Source organism: Hakea prostrata, chromosome 6 (assembly GCF_041222555.1).
Source record: "Hakea prostrata isolate BN-2017 chromosome 6, UWA_Hpros_2, whole genome shotgun sequence".
Taxonomy (NCBI): Eukaryota; Viridiplantae; Streptophyta; class Magnoliopsida; order Proteales; family Proteaceae; genus Hakea; species Hakea prostrata.
The window spans coordinates 26,254,654-26,273,966 of NC_142605.1; the positions used below are offsets into that span (position 1 = coordinate 26,254,654).

Genomic DNA, 19,313 nt, shown 5'->3' on the forward strand with positions numbered 1-19,313 from the left:
AAATACTTTGAGGAAACCCATGATGGGGAGAAGAGTAGACTAACCTCCTTTAGTGAATTTATGAAGCCCCACTTTACACTATCTTCACCTTCACAGGGGCTCAAAAGATGCTCTGGATATCCTCTAAAATGCACCTGCAGAACCTATTCTAGTCAGCTGGCTTTTGAAAGGAAAGAATACATAAAACTGTTTCAACAAAGGCAGCCAAATTTATGTTATATATTGACATAACTGATTTAAAAAGAGAAAAAAGACTGTACAACAACAGGAACAAGCATCGGCTAAAAAAAGACTGTCTTTAACAATTAGCATGAAACACATATAAGTAAGAACCTGAGAATCATATTCTTCTAAAGTGTCATGTTTCTGGGACCTGCCTAAAAAGGCATAAGCATCAGTTACAGCATATTGACCAGTGACAAATGCATTAGGGCATTAGGGCATTAGGTCATCCTACAGAGGAACTCTCTCTGGTACCATGTGAATTTGTGGAATAACAGTTTATGAGTTATGACCAATTGATAACAGCTCCTTTATATTTATAATAGATGAGAACATTCCAGAACAGGTAAAAGGACAGAAATACCCATAAACACATTGTACAATAAAGAATTTCCCTTGCATAAAATTTTTTATTATTTTATATTTTTCTTTTAGAATGGAAGAAACATCTTTGAGGTAACCCAGATAATTAAGTTACTAGAGGTCAAGAAAAAAGAAAAAGTTACTTTTATATTCTCCAGAGATTACTCTCCTTAAGTTCCTTCGAAAGGAAATGAGAGTCTTACTAGACTGGTACTCATAGATACAAACTAAATTAAGTAGAAAAACAGCTTACCCTTAAATTCCATGGCCTTTCAGGTTCCAAGCATAGAAGGTCGAAAAGAACACCAGTTGGTATGTACCTGCAAGCAATAAAAGGACACATAATCATCATGCCTACATGTGACCAACAGATAGCAGATAGAAGGTGAACAACAACTCCCAAGGAAGGGATGACGAGCACACACAGAACATAAGCAAGACTAGATAATTCTGTCTTCAGCAACTCGCACATAAGGAAAGTATAGAAATGCAATTGAAGCATGGATCTTTACCCACATAGTTATGTTATGCAAACATACATTCTAGTGTTTCAGTTTCTATCAGTAACAGTGGTGAGAATTTTACTGGTCAGCAGGCCATGTACAATTTGTAACCCTGCAACATGGAAACCTAATGTGGCAATCCCAACCATTTGATGCTTGAGAAATGGTCTGAACCGCCCACATGTCAATTTCAACTCAAACTAAACCACTTATCCTCCCATATATGTTGATGAATCCCCTCAGAGGTCCAGGACCAATCTGATAGTCTGAGATTGCTCAATGCCTTGTTTCGCTACTTGGCAAACTCTATGTTGGCAGAAACTTTACATGCAACAGCGGAAGCTTTGATTTGCAAAGAAAATGGCGACCACATCCAACTGACCATCTGGATAGATTCTATCAAGACTTGTCCCCCCCCCCCCACCCACAAAAAAAAAAAGAAACCATACATTTGCTAGGTTATAGAAAGTGATTTTTTATCTCTCAACTTGCATTCTACACGCACACAACGACAACATTGCCATATCCCAACTAATTGAGGTTGGCTTACCAGTTATCAAACACCAGACCTCCTGGTGCTGATGTCATATTAAAACCTACTTATCCCAAATGGTGGAGCTATTAAGTAAGGGGTACAACAACATTTATCAACATGTAACAACAGAAAGAATAACATACCATTTTAGGGGCAATCCTTTATAGTCAAACCAAACATTATCAACCCCAGGAGGAAGCGTGCTACTAAAATGTGGCTTTATGAGAGGAACTAACAAAGGCAGGTATCCGACCCGAGGACCTAGAATCTGAAACACAAAAAAATGTTATGCCCAAACTTTTAAACTAACGAAATGAATACATGATTTAAGAGGGGGGGGGATATATGATATTTTGCTAAGCTAAGTAGCTAAATATGCTACAATACGTCTGCTCGTAATGGTGTTACACCTAGTTTATGCATTTTCCATTGTAGTGTATGCATATCCAAGTAACAAACTGCCAAAATCAATCATAGTTATAACTCATAACAACAAAAGCAGCAGCAACAACAACAACAATTATTCTTACAAAAGAAAAAGGGGAAAAAAATTTACAAAATCGATTGCTACAACAGTTCAGTCAGATTAAAAATCAATGAGAAAGCCAGACATTGAACAGAGATAGCACTGGAAAGCAATGGCAGACCAACAATTTTTCACTATTTCTTAATAGTTTAAGAATCATCTTATTCCTTCAAATTAACATTCCCCATAAGAAATCCTATTATTCGATTTTATAAAAAGACAAAAGTAACAGTGCTCTAAATAATGAAAACCAAAAAAATATATATCATTTAAATCAAATTAAATTTATATATTGGAGAAGCTAAGCTACTCTTACCCAAAAAAAGGAGCTAAGCTACAGAAGAATGGCCTGCCTGCCCAAATAACATGTATATCAGATCCTCACACTACAGAAAACAGTAAATGCACATTACCAAGAAAAAAAAAACCAGAATTCACAGGCAATATATTTCTTCCTATGAATATTTCTCAGTTAAATGTTAAAAGTAGTCAAACTTTGAGTATGGACATAAAGAATCCTGTTCTTCCTGGAAAAGAAATGCACCTGATGAAAATACAACTCCCAGTGATGAAACAACTCTGAATTGAAAGAAAAGGTTGTCCATAGCAAACCAAATAACATATATGATTAATAGAAACCCAAAATTCAAGAAATGACAGTACTGCTGGACTTTAAATTTTAATTGAATTGACAGAGACCTAGTTGTAATTCAGCTACACAACTGGATTGGAAATTAAATAAAGATAGAGATTAAAGAACTCACAACTGCAGTAAACTAAGGTGCAAGTCCTCCCAACTCTGGCAGAAACCTGTCGGCCCAACCCTTCACTAAAGCTTCAAAAAACTGCCTCTCCTCTCTCTTGTTCCTCCATTAATCAGAATCATTTCTCCCTTCCTAACTGTTTTCCCCACTTCCCAACTAGTTGCTTCCATACGTACTTTGCCTCTAACCTATGTTTTCCATGAAGCCCGTTCTACCCCTAAGAGTATAGACTTGTTTAATTAATGGCCTAACAATGAGATATATCAAAATTTAACCTTTAAAATAGATCTCATATAGCCTTAAAGTGTTCTATGAGGAGAACTGATTCCTCTACAATCTCTACCAAACCACAAACCTTTCCATATATCCCTATACAGAAGCTGAGCCCCTAGATTGGCAACCATATTCAGTTGAAAAACCCAATTCCACATCTCAAGCTGAAACTTTTTCACTTTCTTCTTGCCCCAGTTTCCTTCCAAAAGAAAATAGTTTCTTCTTCTTCCTAGCAATAGACTATAGGACATGCAAGATAGGAAGCACAGATACAAGGGTATTTTTTTTTTTCCCATAAAAAAATTATAAAAAATTTGACAATATATCTTCTGCTCTACCTTTCCAATAATTACTTTATTCTTTCTGGACTAGAATCCCAGATAGATGAAGAGCAAGATTCCCCAAGAAAGAAAACACAGAGAACTGACATCCCTATTCCACATCCATCCCACCCCACCCCAATCTACCCCAAAACAAACAAACTGAAAAAAATCCCTCATATTTGTATGCAAATTATCCCTAAACCACATCAAAAGCTTCAAATATCCTATAAATAATGCACCCCCCCCCCCCAAAGAAAAAAATAAATAAATAAAGAAGGAAACAAAGGTACTTTATAGGATATTTTAAGCTTGGTATGGTTAAGGGGTAAGTATGCTATGCACATCACCTAGGCCCCTCTAATGCCCGGGGTCACCTATGACAGCTATGATTGGGAGCACTAAGCTAAAGTATGAAATGACAAGCACCTAGGCAGAACATAGGGCAATCATTTATGCTAGGTACCTTTCCAAGTCCTTGGCTAAATGTAATGTTTCAAGTTTCAAAAACATTTCTTAGTTTCAGATACCTAGAAGAGGAGACGGGGCATCCAAAGCATGAAAATGGAATATTTAATAGCCAAAGGTTCAAAACCTCATAAGAGGACATCCAAAGCATGTAACAGATTTTGTAGTGCATGTCAATCAAAGTGCAATTGTTTCTCATCTTTAGTGCTACTGTAGTCGGTGCCTTTGAACTGAAGCGTTAGTTTTCAGCTAGCAACAAAACCCAGGTTAGTTGAAGAATGTCTACTTATTTGTCTCTCCAGTTTGACGACTTTTTACTATTGGCTGCTTCAACCATTGTTTATACACACAATTGGTCTTCTTTTGAATACTAAACTAATATCAGATTTCACCCAGAACCTGTGTTGCCAGAGTCTTAACAGCTCCATTCAAACCCAATAAGCCCTCGTCCACTAGGTGGCTTCTGTACTTTCTGTTGACTATCATTGCACAAAAGAATCCATTAAAGACCTCAACTCAACAGATATGTTCAGAACCCTACTCTTTATTTGATTGTAACTATTCCTATGCAACCGTCCATATACATCCTACTAAAATTACAGGATTACTTAGTAACTGATTTCACTCTTTTGGGCTGATTAGTTTCAGGTTATGGATTTCATCAAGACCTCGTCTTCTTTGGGTATCCCAACCCCACATTATAGTTGCTACAGGGATCCTATTAAGGTCACAACAAGCCAAGTAATTTAGTATTAACTACGTTTAATTAGGATAACAAAAACAAGATCCAACCAATAATCTACTCTAGAACATGACACTATGATAGTGATTCAGGCACCCCTATGAGGACGACCGAAATGAATACCCCTAAAAGGCATTCTACCTATGTCTAATCTTGAATCAACTAACAAGAATCTCCAATACTAAACAGTGTCGTGCTCAACCAACTTGAACCCGTAGTATCTAAAACAGCTCACGCGCCAACATTCAAAACATACACTGGGCCACGACAGCAAAGCTGTGAAGAAAAGAAAACTAGTACTATTATCACAATCGGCTTTAAACCGTAGACAAATAAAACCATTAAACCTGCAATAGATTAACAATTTAAGTTGCTATCAGTTGTTTCGCATAAAAAAAAAGAAGAAGATATATGCGACTTTAAAACCAAGCAAAGTGGTAAAGAGAGAAAGAAAGAAACAGGGTTCGATTACCAGTGCAGGTGGAGGAGGTGGGAGCGTGGTGACTTCGGATTCGTCGAGATGGATCTGTAGGGGAATCGCTCCTTGCCAAACGAATTTCTGAGCTCGAGTTCCAACATCCATATCTTGATTTTACTTCACTTCTCCCTTCGATGCTCTGATTTGCCGTGTGATCGAAGAGACGCTTTCAGAACTTTAATTCTATTCAAACGTCATCGAACAAGAAATACAGAAGCAGTTGTGTCTGGAATGGTTCCGTCTTTACTTCATTCATTTACTTAAAGACTACTTTGACATAGCAAGTTGCGATTAAATCTTACCGTAAGACTCAATCGGCGATTCAGTGTCGGCACCGGATCGTATCAGTGTAACATCCGTATCGGATCAATGTAAACTAAAATCATAAATGTGATGAATTTATCTGATAAAGAGTGTTAACGAAGTCAACAAGCCGATGCCCACATTAAATTCTTCTTCTTCTTCTCAACCATCGCAGCATTGAGCATTGGTCGATCGGTAAGACCAACACATCTCCAATATATCATGGAATATCTGATAATATACTATGTAATACATCGTCTCCAATCTTCAATATATAAAATAAAAAAATTATCCATTCTAAAAAACTCAAAAAACCATTAAATTCTTCATTCTTTTTTTGTTGAAACGTTAAATTCTTCTCCACTGATTATTTAGTTGAAATCCTTAATTTGTTCTTAATTTCCCACATTTGATTCAGAATTGTTCAAATCATGTCAACTTGGTGAGAACATTCCCACCATTTGACCCAAGGGCTGCTCAGTTGACAAAAGTCTCACCCCTCATAAATAAGATGCCAATAGTTTGAATCTCTTTCAGACCGCGACCAGGACCGAGGCCTGGGCATCACTCCACATTATCTTCTTGATTGGATTAAAACCATTTTACAAGAAATAAACCTGGGAAACTCCCACCATCACCAGTTTGCCATGATTATGTGTCAATATGAAGTTTCCTTCAATGGGGGCTCAATTCCATTTATTTCTTCAATGTTCTTACAAATTTCGTTTCTTCTAGATGTATAGATTAGAAATCAATAGGTTCCATTGAAGGACAAAATGAGAAGATTCAATTTTAAACCAGTTTCATTTTCATTAGTAGTATACATCATAAGCGAAAGAGGAAATTCTGAAATACAACTGACTAGATAAAGCAGTTCTGGGATCAACCAGATCCTGTTTTAGCATACAGTGCTCCAAGCTTGAAGGAAGGTTAAGGTGGTCGACTGAATACACCCCACCACAGAAAAATGGACACCTTGAAGCATTCGACTTGATGTTGAAACAAGCAACTGGTTCCTGACTTGTGAGATTCAGGTCAGACAACCACATCTTATTCAAGCATTGAACTCAGTTCATCAACCAAATCTTTATAGTTAAACCCAGATCAAATGCCAACTTATTTAGTTGGTCCAATTGCCGAAAGCAGTGGCCGGTAGCTGATCAGGGCAAGCCATTGAACCTCTGCAAAAATATGTTACTGTTGTACACTTTGTTTTAGCTTGAAATATGAACATCAGCAGTGAACTTATGGGATTACTAGTTCTACTAGCTGTTCAAACCTTCCACCGCTCAAACTCATCTGAGCTTAACATAAACGAACTGGCATTTCGATGTCCGCCACCTCCATACTCCTGCATGCAATTGCCAAATATGCTGTTAATCCTCAGGACTAACTCCTCAATATATTGTTGATTTGGCCATGAACTGATAGTTCTGCAAATCCCTACCCCCCCCCCCCAAAAAAAAAAAAAAAAAAAGGGAAGGTGGGTATAACCTGTGAAATAGCTGTTGTGTCCTCTACATCCACACTTCTGAGACTTATTTTAACCATCTTATCATTTTCAAGCTCTGGAACTTTATAGACGACAGCTCCAACGCCCCTAAGAGGACCCAAGTAGCAAGATGAGAAATGGAAGTGCATGGAAGATGGATTAATCTCAATAAATTGCAAGAAAATTAAAGATAAAATGCGAATAGCTTGTTCAAATTTATATAATCTGCAGCGGCTCATGAAAGTCAAAAGTGTCTAACTTGGTTCAGATGTGAAACCAAAATTTGATAATCCGGCCAGAATATCAACTACTTTAAAGGGTCGTCTCTAGTTTCATCCAGATTAGAGTGGATATCGTTCAACTTTTGGAGGACATAGAATGAGGGGTTCCAGAAAGGTGATAATTTTCTCTCTGATTTTCTGAAGAAATGCAACCAAAAAACCGAGTTTTTTATTTTCATCTGCTTCCAATTCATCGGCAGAAACCCATCCACATTACCTCAAGCATGACTATGCCAAAGTGAAAAAATAAAGGTAGGCTTGGTAAGAATACAAGGGACCATTTGTAGATCATGACAAGACCAACGCTCACGGCACAGTGAAAGCAGGTGCAAGAGAGGGCTCGTGAAGCATCAGTTCCGAAGCATTAAGATTGATCAGTAACTTATGTCATCCTACCTATTTCAGGTTGAACGGTCAAAAAATTTGGCAGAAACTTCTGGAAAAGATAAAGGTCTATAATTGTCAATGGATTTGGACTCATATATCACATGTAAACACCAGCTTTGTGCTACCATACCACAAACTAACTATCAATGGGTCTACCTTATAGTGGCTTGAATTTTTAGATTAAACAAGCAAAAGGTATAACAAAGCAATATTAGAGACGAGGTAATCAGGCCTGAGAATGGCCTACTATGGTGGGCTTTCCCAGAAAGAGAACGAGAAGAATAGGAAGAAAGAAGGGGAAATAAGATACTCGTACCTCAAATTTATGCTACGGCTCTTGGTAGCTAGCTGGTGCCCAAGCTCACTCCGAAATTCTGAAATGCTATCAGCGTTGACAGCCTACACAAAAGAAGAGAACAGATATACCCAAAAAAAAAAAATACAGAAGAGAACCGGACAATGTGATCATGTGGAATCCGTAAGGCATATGGCAAGAGATGCAACTACCAAAGCCTGTTGGACCGGAATAGTTTTAATACATATGAGAGTTAATAATGGACTATATTATCCAAGTAGTTTATATAATCAAGGAGAATCTAGATGACAGGTATGCAAATATTTCAATAAAAATTAACTTGAAATTGGAAGAACAACCAAATGGAACCTGTATAGTACAAGTAGCAGATGAATAATGAGGAAAAAAACCAATCGAGGCAATCAAACGCTCTCATCAAAACAGATTTGTCCCCTCCAGTGTGTGCTTTAGGATCCAATGGACATCTGTCTCCCAAGATACAACAACAAGCGGCAGCTTACTTGCACAATGTAGAACGCTACGGCGAACTTGAAATTGTGTCTTTCTTCTATCACAGGAAATTCAAACGACAAGACTCTCAAATGAAATTTAACAACACTCTTAAAAAATAATAAAATAAAAAACCGGAAGGGAGAAAAAGTTGAGAGGTGTGTGTGAGTTGTGTTGTGAAATTGTGATTTTCACCAAGGAGATAAGTTTTATTTATAGAGGATATTTTGGTAGGTACCATGAACATAACTCAATACCAGTGATGCCTCATTAAACAACATTAAGCTTGGAAAAATGAAAAGCTTATGTCATTCATGCACCATTAAGCTTAGAAATTAAAGGTTTATTTCATTTATACACCATTAAGTATGGAAATAAAAAGCTTATATCATTCATGAATCATTAAGTTTGGAAATGGAAGGCCCATAACATTCATGAACACTTCATGCACTATTATCACCCATAAATCTCCTTAATGAGCAATTTCTCATTCACACATGCTCAAAGAGCCATTTTCCAACAATAAAAGACCCCCTAGTGAAAATCACAATTTCACAACACAACTCACATACGCCTCTCAACTTTTTATCTCTTCCGAATTTTTTTTAAAAGACTTGTTAAATTTCTTTTGAGAGTCTTGTCATTTGAGTTTCCGATGATAGAAGTAAGACACAATTTCAAGTTCGCCGAAACGGTCTACCTTGTGCAAGTAAGCCGCACTCTTCATTGTATCCTCGGAGACAAACGCCCATTGGATCCTCAAGCACTCGCCCAAGGGGATGAATTTGTTTTAAGGAAAGCAATTGACGTGCCTCAATAGGTTTTTTCCTCATTATTCATATGCTATCAGTCCAGGTTTTTGGTTATTCTTCCAATTTCAAGATATTTTTTATAGATATATTTTCATACATATTATCATCTAGATTCTCCTGATTATATAAACTGTTACATCAAGGATAATATAATAAATTTTCTTTATGCTTGACCAAAGAAGGATGTGTGACAAAACTCAACTCTAACTTTCAAGGCATCTCTCGCTAACTTCACTAGTAGAAATTTAAAATCACAGTAGATCAATAAGCATCAAGCATCAAGAGAAAGAAATGGTCGGAGCTACGAGTGGTAGGAAGAATTGTACCCACTCATGAGCTTCTCCTAGTTCCAATATGTACCTTATAATAGTATTAAGAAGCAAACCACTTCCCTCAACTTTGACTACAATAGGTAATTGTGAGTCCACTTTTTCTCTTTGACTATTTAAACATAAAAAGATAAAATACGAAGGAAAAAAAAAGTTCCTAGTTGGACACATCTGAAAGGTTCCTATACTAGCACCACTAGTTGAAACTTTGAACAATTATGATAAAATTTCAACCCTTAGAAACAACAATATGGATTCACCACATATCAAATTCAGGCTCAAATGCAATCATAATTCTCCTATTTATCGTTTACGTATGTTCATGCACCCTTTTAATAGTCTTGAAATTTCCATTGCTTTAATTTGAGATTTGGCATACTCCACTAAGTGAAACTTGAGAAGTGAATAAGGACACACTAAGGTCTACTTGTCCACAAAATTTCAGCCCTATAGGACATGCCATGAAGTAGCACTATTTCAACTCAATTATCTGCTACATGGGGACTAAGATGGGGCTCAAATTTTGTGGACAAGTGGACCCTAGGTGCCTCAATCAGCTATAAAGTTTCAGCCCAAAAGGAGTTTGCTAAATGTGAAATCAATGCTTTAAATTCAAGGACTACCAAGCAGGTACTGATGCATGAACTACAAAGAGGCAAATGCCAAGAAATGAAAAGATTTTTTATCACATTTTGCACTGAACATCGTGTGATTTGTCCAGATTATGTCTTCTATATCCCCAGTCAATATTGCAACATCATCACTCCGTTTGTCATAATTAACTGGGCTATGTGGGAAGGCCTACCTGGTTCAGTGGAGCAAAAGTCATTTTGCTTGATCCAAATCTAAAACTTAAAAAAATTTCACTGGAACAAGAACCAAAACATCTGAAGACCGCAAGTAAAAGAAAAGTGGAACAGGAACTTACCAGGCAATGTCCAAATAGTCCAGCACCAAGTGCTATTTCATATGACATCTCAAGTGTTTCATCTATCAACTTTTGTTTCTGCGATAAGCTAGTCATGCCTTGATTGATCACAGACTGAGGATCCAATTCCAGCAACTATTAATTTTTAAAATTCATCAGTCTTACACTACTGGGAAAACATACTGAACCAGAAAGATATACATAAGAGTAACCTGGCAACAACTAGAGAACTATACAATTTAGAGGTCAAAGAACAGGGGAATGGATAATGAGAACTGAATGGCCTGCTTCTGACATGTAAGAGTAAATGATAATTATAAAACCATAAAAAACGAGTCACATGATTACATAATGCTTCCATTATTAACAATCAGCAACTTCAAGAATCTGTCTCAATAAAGGGAAAAAAGAAAAAAAGAGACAAGATACACAAATAAAGAATATACCTGCTCAAACAAAAGTGGATTTGATCGGACACTGAATTCAATATTCAAGTCTTTCAACCCACTACTGAAGGCTTTACTATCTGGAAGCTCCCATCTCCATAGATCTCCATCTTCGATGTATTTGAAGAGCCGACTGACCTTCTCAATTTTACTTTCAGGTACCAAATTGTTCCCAATGCTATTATGAACGCCACATCTTTGGTTATTTGAATTTCTAGTGCAATTCTCTACAAGCTTCTCCTTAAAGTAATCATAAGAAATGGTGGCCCCACTCCTTTTCATATCTATTATCTTAGTCACATTCTCACTATCAAGTGAATTCCCACCTAACATCTCAAGTGCAGTCTTATGATGATCCAAAATTACAACTCTGCTCACAATAGAACGAAGTAGTGGAAATCAGAAAAGTCATTGCCTCTCCTCAAATTAACAAAAAAAAAAATCTAAATTGTTTCCATAACCTTTACATTAATATGTGTGTGTGTGCGGATAGACAGAGAGGGAGAAACCAAACCTCTCAACTTTGGAAGAGACATCCCTAACGAAACCAGAAGGACCCACAAAGTCCAAGAGGTAAAGTTCATTAATTTCATGTAGAGGAAGATCTTCTACCCTGAAAAACGAAGAATTACACATCATACAAGAATATCCAAAAAATACTTAAGACGCGCAAAGAGGGGGTGGGGGAAGTTCTCCACAGTACGCAATTAAACATCAGCGTCAAAACCCTAAGTGAACATTGTGAAACATAATCAATTGCAGAGAAACTAAAAAGAAAACCCAGAGAGGGATTCACTGACCTGATGGGACTATAAACGGTGTTGGGGAAGAAAACTGCGGGACGTGATGTAGCTGAGAAGAAGAGATGAGCTGCAAGAGCTGAAAAAGCGCCGTCTGGGCAAGGATAGTGGTAGAGCACTGCAGCTCTTTTCAGAACTTTCATGACAGAACAAAGAACAAATTGTTCAACAGGTGCAAATCCTTTGGAATCGATGGCTTCCCGGTTTGGAAATTTGGATTCTTTGGAATCAAGCGAAGAGCCAACCGACCTGACATCCCTAATTATTTGAATTATAATTGGAAAAACCGCACCGAGTACGCCGAGTTCAGCTACGTCTATCAAATGGGCCCTAAGTTTAGTTGAAATGATTCGCTACACCCATACTCAGCACTACCAACATGGGCTATGGGCTATGGGCTATGGGCTTGGGCCACACAGAATTAGTTTTTTCTTTTTTTTTTTTGGATAAGAGAATTAGTAATCAAACCGTGCATGTAAGGGTGTAAATGGAATAACTGAAATCTGCATCCGTTTGAGGTATCCGAATCTTCCGCATCCGTTAGAGGTATCCGAATCCATCTTATTAATAGGATGCGGATATGGTATACCCCTTTCTTACCAAATATTATCCATCCAATAAATTATCCGTTATTTAGATTTATTATTCTTATTTTTATAAATTTTATCTATGATACTGTAATTATTTTTCTAGATTTTCTACTAAAATAGCTACCAAAGTTGTTAAATTCTTAAATTTCAAACCTAATTTTCACAAATAAAAAGGTAAATATGTAAATAGGTAATCAAAACTTGTATTTAATCTATATTCATGTCCGTTTAGAAGAATCTACTTAAGAAAATAACTATCCGATTATCATTCGAATCAAACAAAATCCGTTCGAACCGATCGGATATTATCCAAATCCATCAGAATATAATAGGATATGAATATAGATATACCACTATTCGATCCGAATCCGGTCCGTTTACACCCCTACGTGCATGGGGAATGGTTATTGTGTTTTTCTATTCTCTAAGCGAAAGATTATACTCCGAGAATAACGAGGTGATAGGTGTTTGTTAAGACGGTTCATTCTTTCGATTTTTAATAACAAACCGATGAGAAAACTAGTATGAAGAATGGTTTTACAAAATATATAAAATACATTCTATCTAGCTGACGGATACTTGATAAAATTGTCCTCATGGTGAAAATCACTCAAGACTACGTTTATCCTTACCCTTATTCGCATACTTTTTTGTCTTGCTCTCCTATTCCGTGCGTTCACTCAAAAAGGAGATTTTTCATATTGAACGCTCAACTGTGAATATTTCTAGAACAGATTATAACGCTTATTTCCAAACAAAGAACGAAGTATTAAATAATGAACCCAACCCCATGATAATGCCACCAAACCTATGGTTTGTGGTGGTTAATTAGTGGTTAAATAAAACTATGAAGCTTGACAAATGGTTAATTTGAAAACTTTTTTTATACTAAAGGAGGCTATCTATATAGCTTAGCCAATTGAATGGGTCAATGGCTAAAAATGTCCTCTTTAAAACGTGTTAACGTCAAAGTTGTATCTATTATGCATGCTTAGAATAGACTGTGGGTGTATATCAAACATAATCTAAGATATATTTTTTTTTTTTTGGGTACATAGGGGCTTTATTAAGCCGAGGGTTAGGGACATTAATATGCCTCTAGAGTTGAACCCACGATATCTTCACTAAGAGGTGTTGGTTTCACCACTAGAATAGTTCTGCATTGGCAACATAATCTAAGATTAATATCCGATCCATATAATGGCGAATAAAGAATATAAGGATAAAGTATATTTTTTTAGGAAACCAATACTAAATTCTATTTTAGGTGATTAATGGGACATAGACCACTAAAGGGAATAGGATTAGGTGGATAATTCAAAATCAGGAGAAATATTTAATGAGATAAAAGTTATGTTAACTTAAATAGACTTTTCTTGGGTTTGGCTTCTCTCCAAGGAAGAAATATTATCGGGAGTGCCTAGTAACTATTAGATTTAGCCATGTGTCATATGCTAATCTAACGTTCTTGTAACTATCCAACTAAAACACAAAATTGAATCACAAATGCTCTTGTATCATTACATTCAGTCGCCAACTCCAGCAAATAAATACGACGATAACGACGGAATGGACGACGGTGACACATAATAATTAGACTTCAACTTCTCGCACCAGCATACTTGGTCAAGGCTTTTGGGATTCGTTGGAGGAATTGAACACAAAGATTCAAACTCACCTACCCAGCAATACCTACCTAGCAATTTGTATTGGATTTTTTGAATTCTCTACCCCAATAAGACAAATGTTTCATTAAAATAAGTGATTTGGCAATATAATATTAACACACCAAGTTCATCTTTGACTTATATAATTCATTCTAGAAAGATTTGGACTATTGGGTAGTTTAAGGTAAAAAAAAAAATTATACATGCATGGCAACCTCTATCAATATAGGGAGGAAGACCAAGAAAGTCTTTGAGTGAAGTTTTCATCCTTTCACACCTTTTCCCACTTTACTCTCTTAGACAGACTACCTGTTCTGCTTGTGCTCAGAAAACCTCAGTATCAGACGGCCATGGCTCCCAAGGTCCACGGAAACGTATATTCCACTGCAGCAATGAGAACCTTCGCTACTCTCCACGAGAAAGGCGTCGAATTCGAACTCGTTTCCATTGACTTCAAGTCTAGACAGCACAAGAAGGAACCCTTCATCTCCTACAACGTAAGTCTCAAAACCCATTTTCAATTCCTTCTCTGTTTTACTTAAAACTCTGTTTCCAAAATCCACTGTTTTGTTGCAGCCATTCGGTCAAGTTCCAGCCTTTGAAGATGGAGACCTGAAGCTCTTCGGTAGGTAATCAACTCTGCTAGTCCAGTCAATCAAACGATTCGGGCTGATTTTGATCTGGGTTCTTGGTTGATTCTGCAGAATCGAGGGCAATAACATCTTATATTGCGTATGAGTACAAAGGGAAAGGAACTGAACTGGTTTACCATGACACCAAGAAGATGGCAACTGTGGCTGTGTGGATTGAAGTGGAAGGCCATCAATATGATCCGTTTGCTAGAAAATTGGTCTGGGAGCAAGTGATGAAGCCTTTCTTTATGAGCATGGAAGCAGATCCTGCGATTGTGGAGGAGAACCAGAAGAAGCTGGGTCAGGTTCTTGATGTGTACGAGGCAAGGCTATCGAAATCTAAGTATCTGGGTGGAGATGAGTTCACTTTAGCAGATCTTCATCACTTGCCAACGATTCACTACTTGATGGAAACTTCAACTAAAGAGGTATTCGAAGCTCACCCGCATGTGATTGCCTGGGCTAAGAATATCTTGGCTAGGCCTGCTTGGATCAAGACGATTGCGATGCAGAAGCAAGCTTAAAAGGGTGTTCTTAGTTGGTTTACAGAATAAAGTCGAAGTCTTGTGACTCACTGAGTTAGAAGCTTTTGGTTGCAAATAAAAAGTATCTTTCCAGCCTCTACAGATTCTCCCATGGTTTTTCATTTTAGCTTTATGAAATTTTGGTGAGTGATTAATTGAAAGGTGATGCGTCCAAAAATTGTTTAACCACCGGAGGTCTTAGGATTCCTGCAAAATGAACGTCAGATGTGAGTCAATTCTACGGTCGGAAAACCACCTCCGATGGTTAAGTCAATAAGAACATCACCACAAAGCTTTGAAGAGTTGCAAAGCTTAATAGAAGGATGAAATGAGGAGGGAAAATGATTCAGTTACTTTTTCTTCGTGTTATATTTTGATTCATATAAGGTTTTATCTCATTGCCAATCGTTGGATTAATTCACACGTCCCATTCATAGTTGTCTGATCGTATGGTTTTCCTCCCTCAATCTGAATTGGTTACAATTTTTGTATGGAGCACGATCGCTAATCCCGAACTTGGCGGGATCATGTTTCTTCTTATAATTGTCAAGTTCCTTCGTGCTTACAGTACCTCTGGGTTTAATTTTTGAACTAATCTAGACCAGGGTGATTGAATTGATAGTGGTTCAACCCCGATGGTTGTTATTTTTTACTTATCAAAAGGATACTCTTATGTTTTGTACTACTGGAAGCCGTTTGTAAGCTTACCTAAGTGTATGCATCACCCTATGACACTAACATTCTATTTATTATGCATTGAAGACTGGGTAGTAGTATGTATATATCCACATCTACCTGAGATTGAAAATCTGATCTATATCATTAGAGATACCGCTATATTCAATATAATATATAACATATAACAATATATTATTCTATCTTTAAAGTCTAAAGACAAATGGAAGTTAGATAAAATTATGTTAGATTTTTATTAAAATTTATTTTAAATTAAATTTTGATTTTTTTTTCTTTTAATTATTTTGCTAATGTGTGGGACTCATGAGCAAAGGATGGTAATGAGGCACCCTTGAGTAAAGGGGGTCCTTCAGATTATAACACTCTAGCTTCATGACATTGTTTATGGGGTGTGAGGTGGTTATGAATGTCAATTGCAATTGATATGGAAATCTTAAAAGTTTTGATCATGGTGTGGGCATACTTGTAGGGTGGAATGACTTTAAATTCTTATTGCCCCTTCATGACCATTCATGATCATTACGATGAATGGGGTAAGACTATTGAATGGATTAAATCAAATTCATGCAAAAGATGTGAAAATGAGAATTAATTCTCCATTTAATAGGGATGTTAGGTCAAGGTGGTTTACTCCCATTAGTGGAGAAGGAACAAGTTCATTGATTCTCCCCTTTGTGAGGATGTGAGTCATTATGATTGAATGACTCAATTCATTATCTTGAGAATCTCAAGGGGTGTGTTATTCCCAGGTTGACATTGAGAGGAAGGGTGAATTAATGTCTTCTAAAATTCTCTTTGATGTGACGCTTCTTTAAATTCAAGACAAGGTTGGTCAAGATAATCTTGTAATTATCAATTACACGAGGGTATGTCCACCATACACCACACACCACAATGTGACTGGGTCTACCAGATAGTGCATCACCACTCTGCAATCAAAGCACTCCAATATATGCAATGAAAAGTAAACTAGAAACGCAAGACACCAAATTTACGTCATTCAGCCAAATTGCCTACATTCACCGAGTAATGTCCTAAATAGAGCTTCGTATTTATTCAATACCTTTCAACTAAAATTTTGATCACGAACAATGATCAGAGAGCACCCATTATCAATTAATTCAAAATATAGAGTACCCACTCCAGTATTAACTCTTGCACCCACAAAAGTATAAGGCTACAACCTCAAACAACTCAACCTTAACAAGCAACTACTTGAAAGGTGAAACTTTTCACTACAATGATCAGAGAGCACCTACTCTCAATTAATCAAAAACATAGAGCACTCACTCCAGTATTTAACTCTTGCACCCACAAAAGTATAAGGCCACAACCTCAAACAACTAAACCCTGATAAGCAACTAATTGAAAGGTGAAACTTTTCAAATTAAGGGAGATTACAATAGATTACTCACCTTCTTCTTCAACGTTTTCACCAAAATACACATCCAAGCTTGTTCTTCCATACCCATATTGCTTCTTGGCTTCTCCTCCACGTTTTTCTTAGTCTCTTCAAGCCAAAAAAACTCAAAAACCCTCCTCTGTTTCGCTCAAATTCGACTTTTAAAGAGAATGAACATTGATGCACAGGAACCATTGGATTTCATCATCTTCTAGATGAGTCCCAAAGATAATCTAATCCCACAGCCGTTGGATATCCACTTTAAAAAGACGGGTGAGATCTGAGCCGTCAGATCCTTTAAGTGATGTAAGATTAGAGTACCCTTCACCAGATTATCTCAATAGAATATTTTCTAATCTTACATTTGAGCTGCAATACACAGGATCATGTTGATCATTATACTTAGTAGTGCACCATATTATCATCCTCCTGACCAACCAAAAGGCGCGCGATGGAATCTTTTGCGTCTTGGGCACTTGAAAACCAAGCACATCAATTTCAACCCTCAAAATTGGATCTTCATCCACGTCCTTCTAATGACCACTAGATTGTATCATTCAATCTTTCAAAATTACACTTTCCTCCTTGAGATGTAAAACATATTTTACAAAGACTCCCAAACACCTAAAAATAATTTTCAAACCCCTGAGAGTAGATTACATCACAGTAGCCAAATTTGATATTTCTTCCACAATACCCAGATTTGCTTCCATATTGCACACTCTCACGAGAAACCTCATAACTCCATTTTTTGAACATTGAAATCACAATCCGAAAAGTTCGTTGGAAAGAAAACTTCATGAACTATGTTTCTTCAGTTTAAGTCAAACCCATAAAACAACTGGATGACTACTCAAAAATTCATCCATTGTGACCCTTATGCAGTGACCTGTGAAATCCATTATTCTGAGTAATCTTCACTTCACCCAAAACACTTAAATCTTCTCACAAACACTCAAAACTGTTGCAATAGTGTTAATCACCCTCTAAAATATATAACAAATGCCCAAAGTCTTATATGGGAGCTTCACTTCAGTACAAGTCATGTACTCTTAAAACACACTGTATTTTAGTTGCCAACAATGACAACATGTGCAATCTTAGCCAATGGAACAACAGGGTGTAAGGTGTGGTTTGAGTCTATATAAACCCAACCCCTTCCTTGCATGTGGTGTACAATAGATACACTCCCTAGACTTGCATTATTTGTTGCTTGTCATTTTTTTTCCTACTTTTGAGTTTGTTTTAGTATTGTGCTGTAGCTTTTGGCTTTTTAAAGTGACTAGAAGAACTATCTCATCTTCTAATGGAGGTTGTTTTATTTTGGAGATAGTGGTGCGAAAAACACTTGATAATAAGGTGCATCAATTATCTTAAAGACAACATTCAAGGTGTGACTCAACCTCGTTCGTTGGTGGTTCTTTTAATTGCAACATTAAGTTATCGATTGACTGAAAATCTTCATCTTCCAATTGTATTGCAATTTCATTATTATATTTTTAAATTTTATAATACAATTCCCCAACAAATTACAAAGTGGTGGCATTATTTATTGAATACATATCATTTCTTAAACTCAATGAGTTCATTTTAGAGTTAACCAAAATTAATGTTCAGACTCAAGTTTAGTTTCTCATCTAAAATTATAGAATACTGGATAACTAAGTGTTGGACTTCCGATTATATAAACTTTTTGAAAAAAAGTATGTTAACCAAATTTGATGTTAAGTAATAAACTTTTATTTGCCTAGTAGAAAAACTACTAGTTGAATTTCCCAAATCAGTGTTTTCCTTTTTTGTTTGTTTCGTACATAGTTAATCTATTCACTAAGGGCCTGTTTGGTTACATGAGTCTGGAGATTTCAAATCTATGGAGTTATAATTTATAAAATTAAATGTTTGGTTGTGGAATGAAATCTGTGGATTCATCATAAAAAAACTATTTGATTGACGTGATTTTTGTGAATGTGCAAATGTATAGTTTTTCTGAATCTCTTGATTTCACCCCTTACCCATAAATCTACA

The 19,313-nt window shown here is 36.6% G+C and overlaps 3 protein-coding genes across 3 annotated transcripts in view; 1 reads left to right on the plus strand and 2 right to left on the minus strand.

Annotated features, from left to right (window-relative positions):
• Positions 1-5,440, minus strand: part of APG5 (autophagy protein Apg5 family) — a 28,456-nt gene extending 23,016 nt beyond the window's left edge. The window contains exons 1-4 of the mRNA XM_089157838.1: positions 5,189-5,440; positions 1,767-1,891; positions 839-905; positions 45-134 (exon numbers count right to left, since the gene is read on the minus strand). Coding sequence (XP_089013964.1) covers positions 45-134; positions 839-905; positions 1,767-1,891; positions 5,189-5,299 — 393 coding nt within the window. The 5' untranslated portion in view covers positions 5,300-5,440. The remainder of the gene's footprint in view (positions 1-44; positions 135-838; positions 906-1,766; positions 1,892-5,188) is intronic.
• A 655-nt stretch (positions 5,441-6,095) lies between these two features.
• On the minus strand, positions 6,096-12,053 carry LOC149012951 (DHHA1 domain protein). Its single transcript, XM_089159804.1, has 7 exons — positions 11,778-12,053; positions 11,492-11,590; positions 10,978-11,347; positions 10,532-10,666; positions 7,974-8,056; positions 6,992-7,097; positions 6,096-6,848 (listed from the first exon to the last, which is right to left on the minus strand). Exons 1-7 carry the CDS (start codon positions 11,918-11,920, stop codon positions 6,771-6,773), a joined length of 1,014 nt encoding a protein of 337 aa, XP_089015930.1. The 5' UTR covers positions 11,921-12,053; the 3' UTR covers positions 6,096-6,770.
• Positions 12,054-14,238: 2,185 nt separating this feature from the next.
• On the plus strand, positions 14,239-15,670 carry LOC149012952 (glutathione S-transferase-like). The gene is made up of 3 exons (XM_089159224.1): positions 14,239-14,531; positions 14,611-14,659; positions 14,739-15,670. Exons 1-3 carry the CDS (start codon positions 14,385-14,387, stop codon positions 15,188-15,190), a joined length of 648 nt encoding a protein of 215 aa, XP_089015350.1. The 5' UTR covers positions 14,239-14,384; the 3' UTR covers positions 15,191-15,670.
• The last annotated feature ends 3,643 nt before the right edge of the window (positions 15,671-19,313 follow it).

Excerpts from the sequence above, each read along its gene's own strand:
- LOC149012951 (XM_089159804.1), bottom strand. The coding sequence starts at position 11,920 with ATGAAAGTTCTGAAAAGAGCTGCAGTGCTCTACCACTATCCTTGCCCA. Across the intron at positions 10,667-10,977 it reads ATCCACTTTTGTTTGAGCAG|TTGCTGGAATTGGATCCTCA; the intron begins GTATATTCTTTA and ends AAAAATTAATAG. Across the intron at positions 8,057-10,531 it reads GACTATTTGGACATTGCCTG|GCTGTCAACGCTGATAGCAT; the intron begins GTAAGTTCCTGT and ends TCTTTTGTGTAG.
- LOC149012952 (XM_089159224.1), top strand. The coding sequence starts at position 14,385 with ATGGCTCCCAAGGTCCACGGAAACGTATATTCCACTGCAGCAATGAGA. Across the intron at positions 14,532-14,610 it reads AACCCTTCATCTCCTACAAC|CCATTCGGTCAAGTTCCAGC; the intron begins GTAAGTCTCAAA and ends GTTTTGTTGCAG. Across the intron at positions 14,660-14,738 it reads TGGAGACCTGAAGCTCTTCG|AATCGAGGGCAATAACATCT; the intron begins GTAGGTAATCAA and ends TTGATTCTGCAG.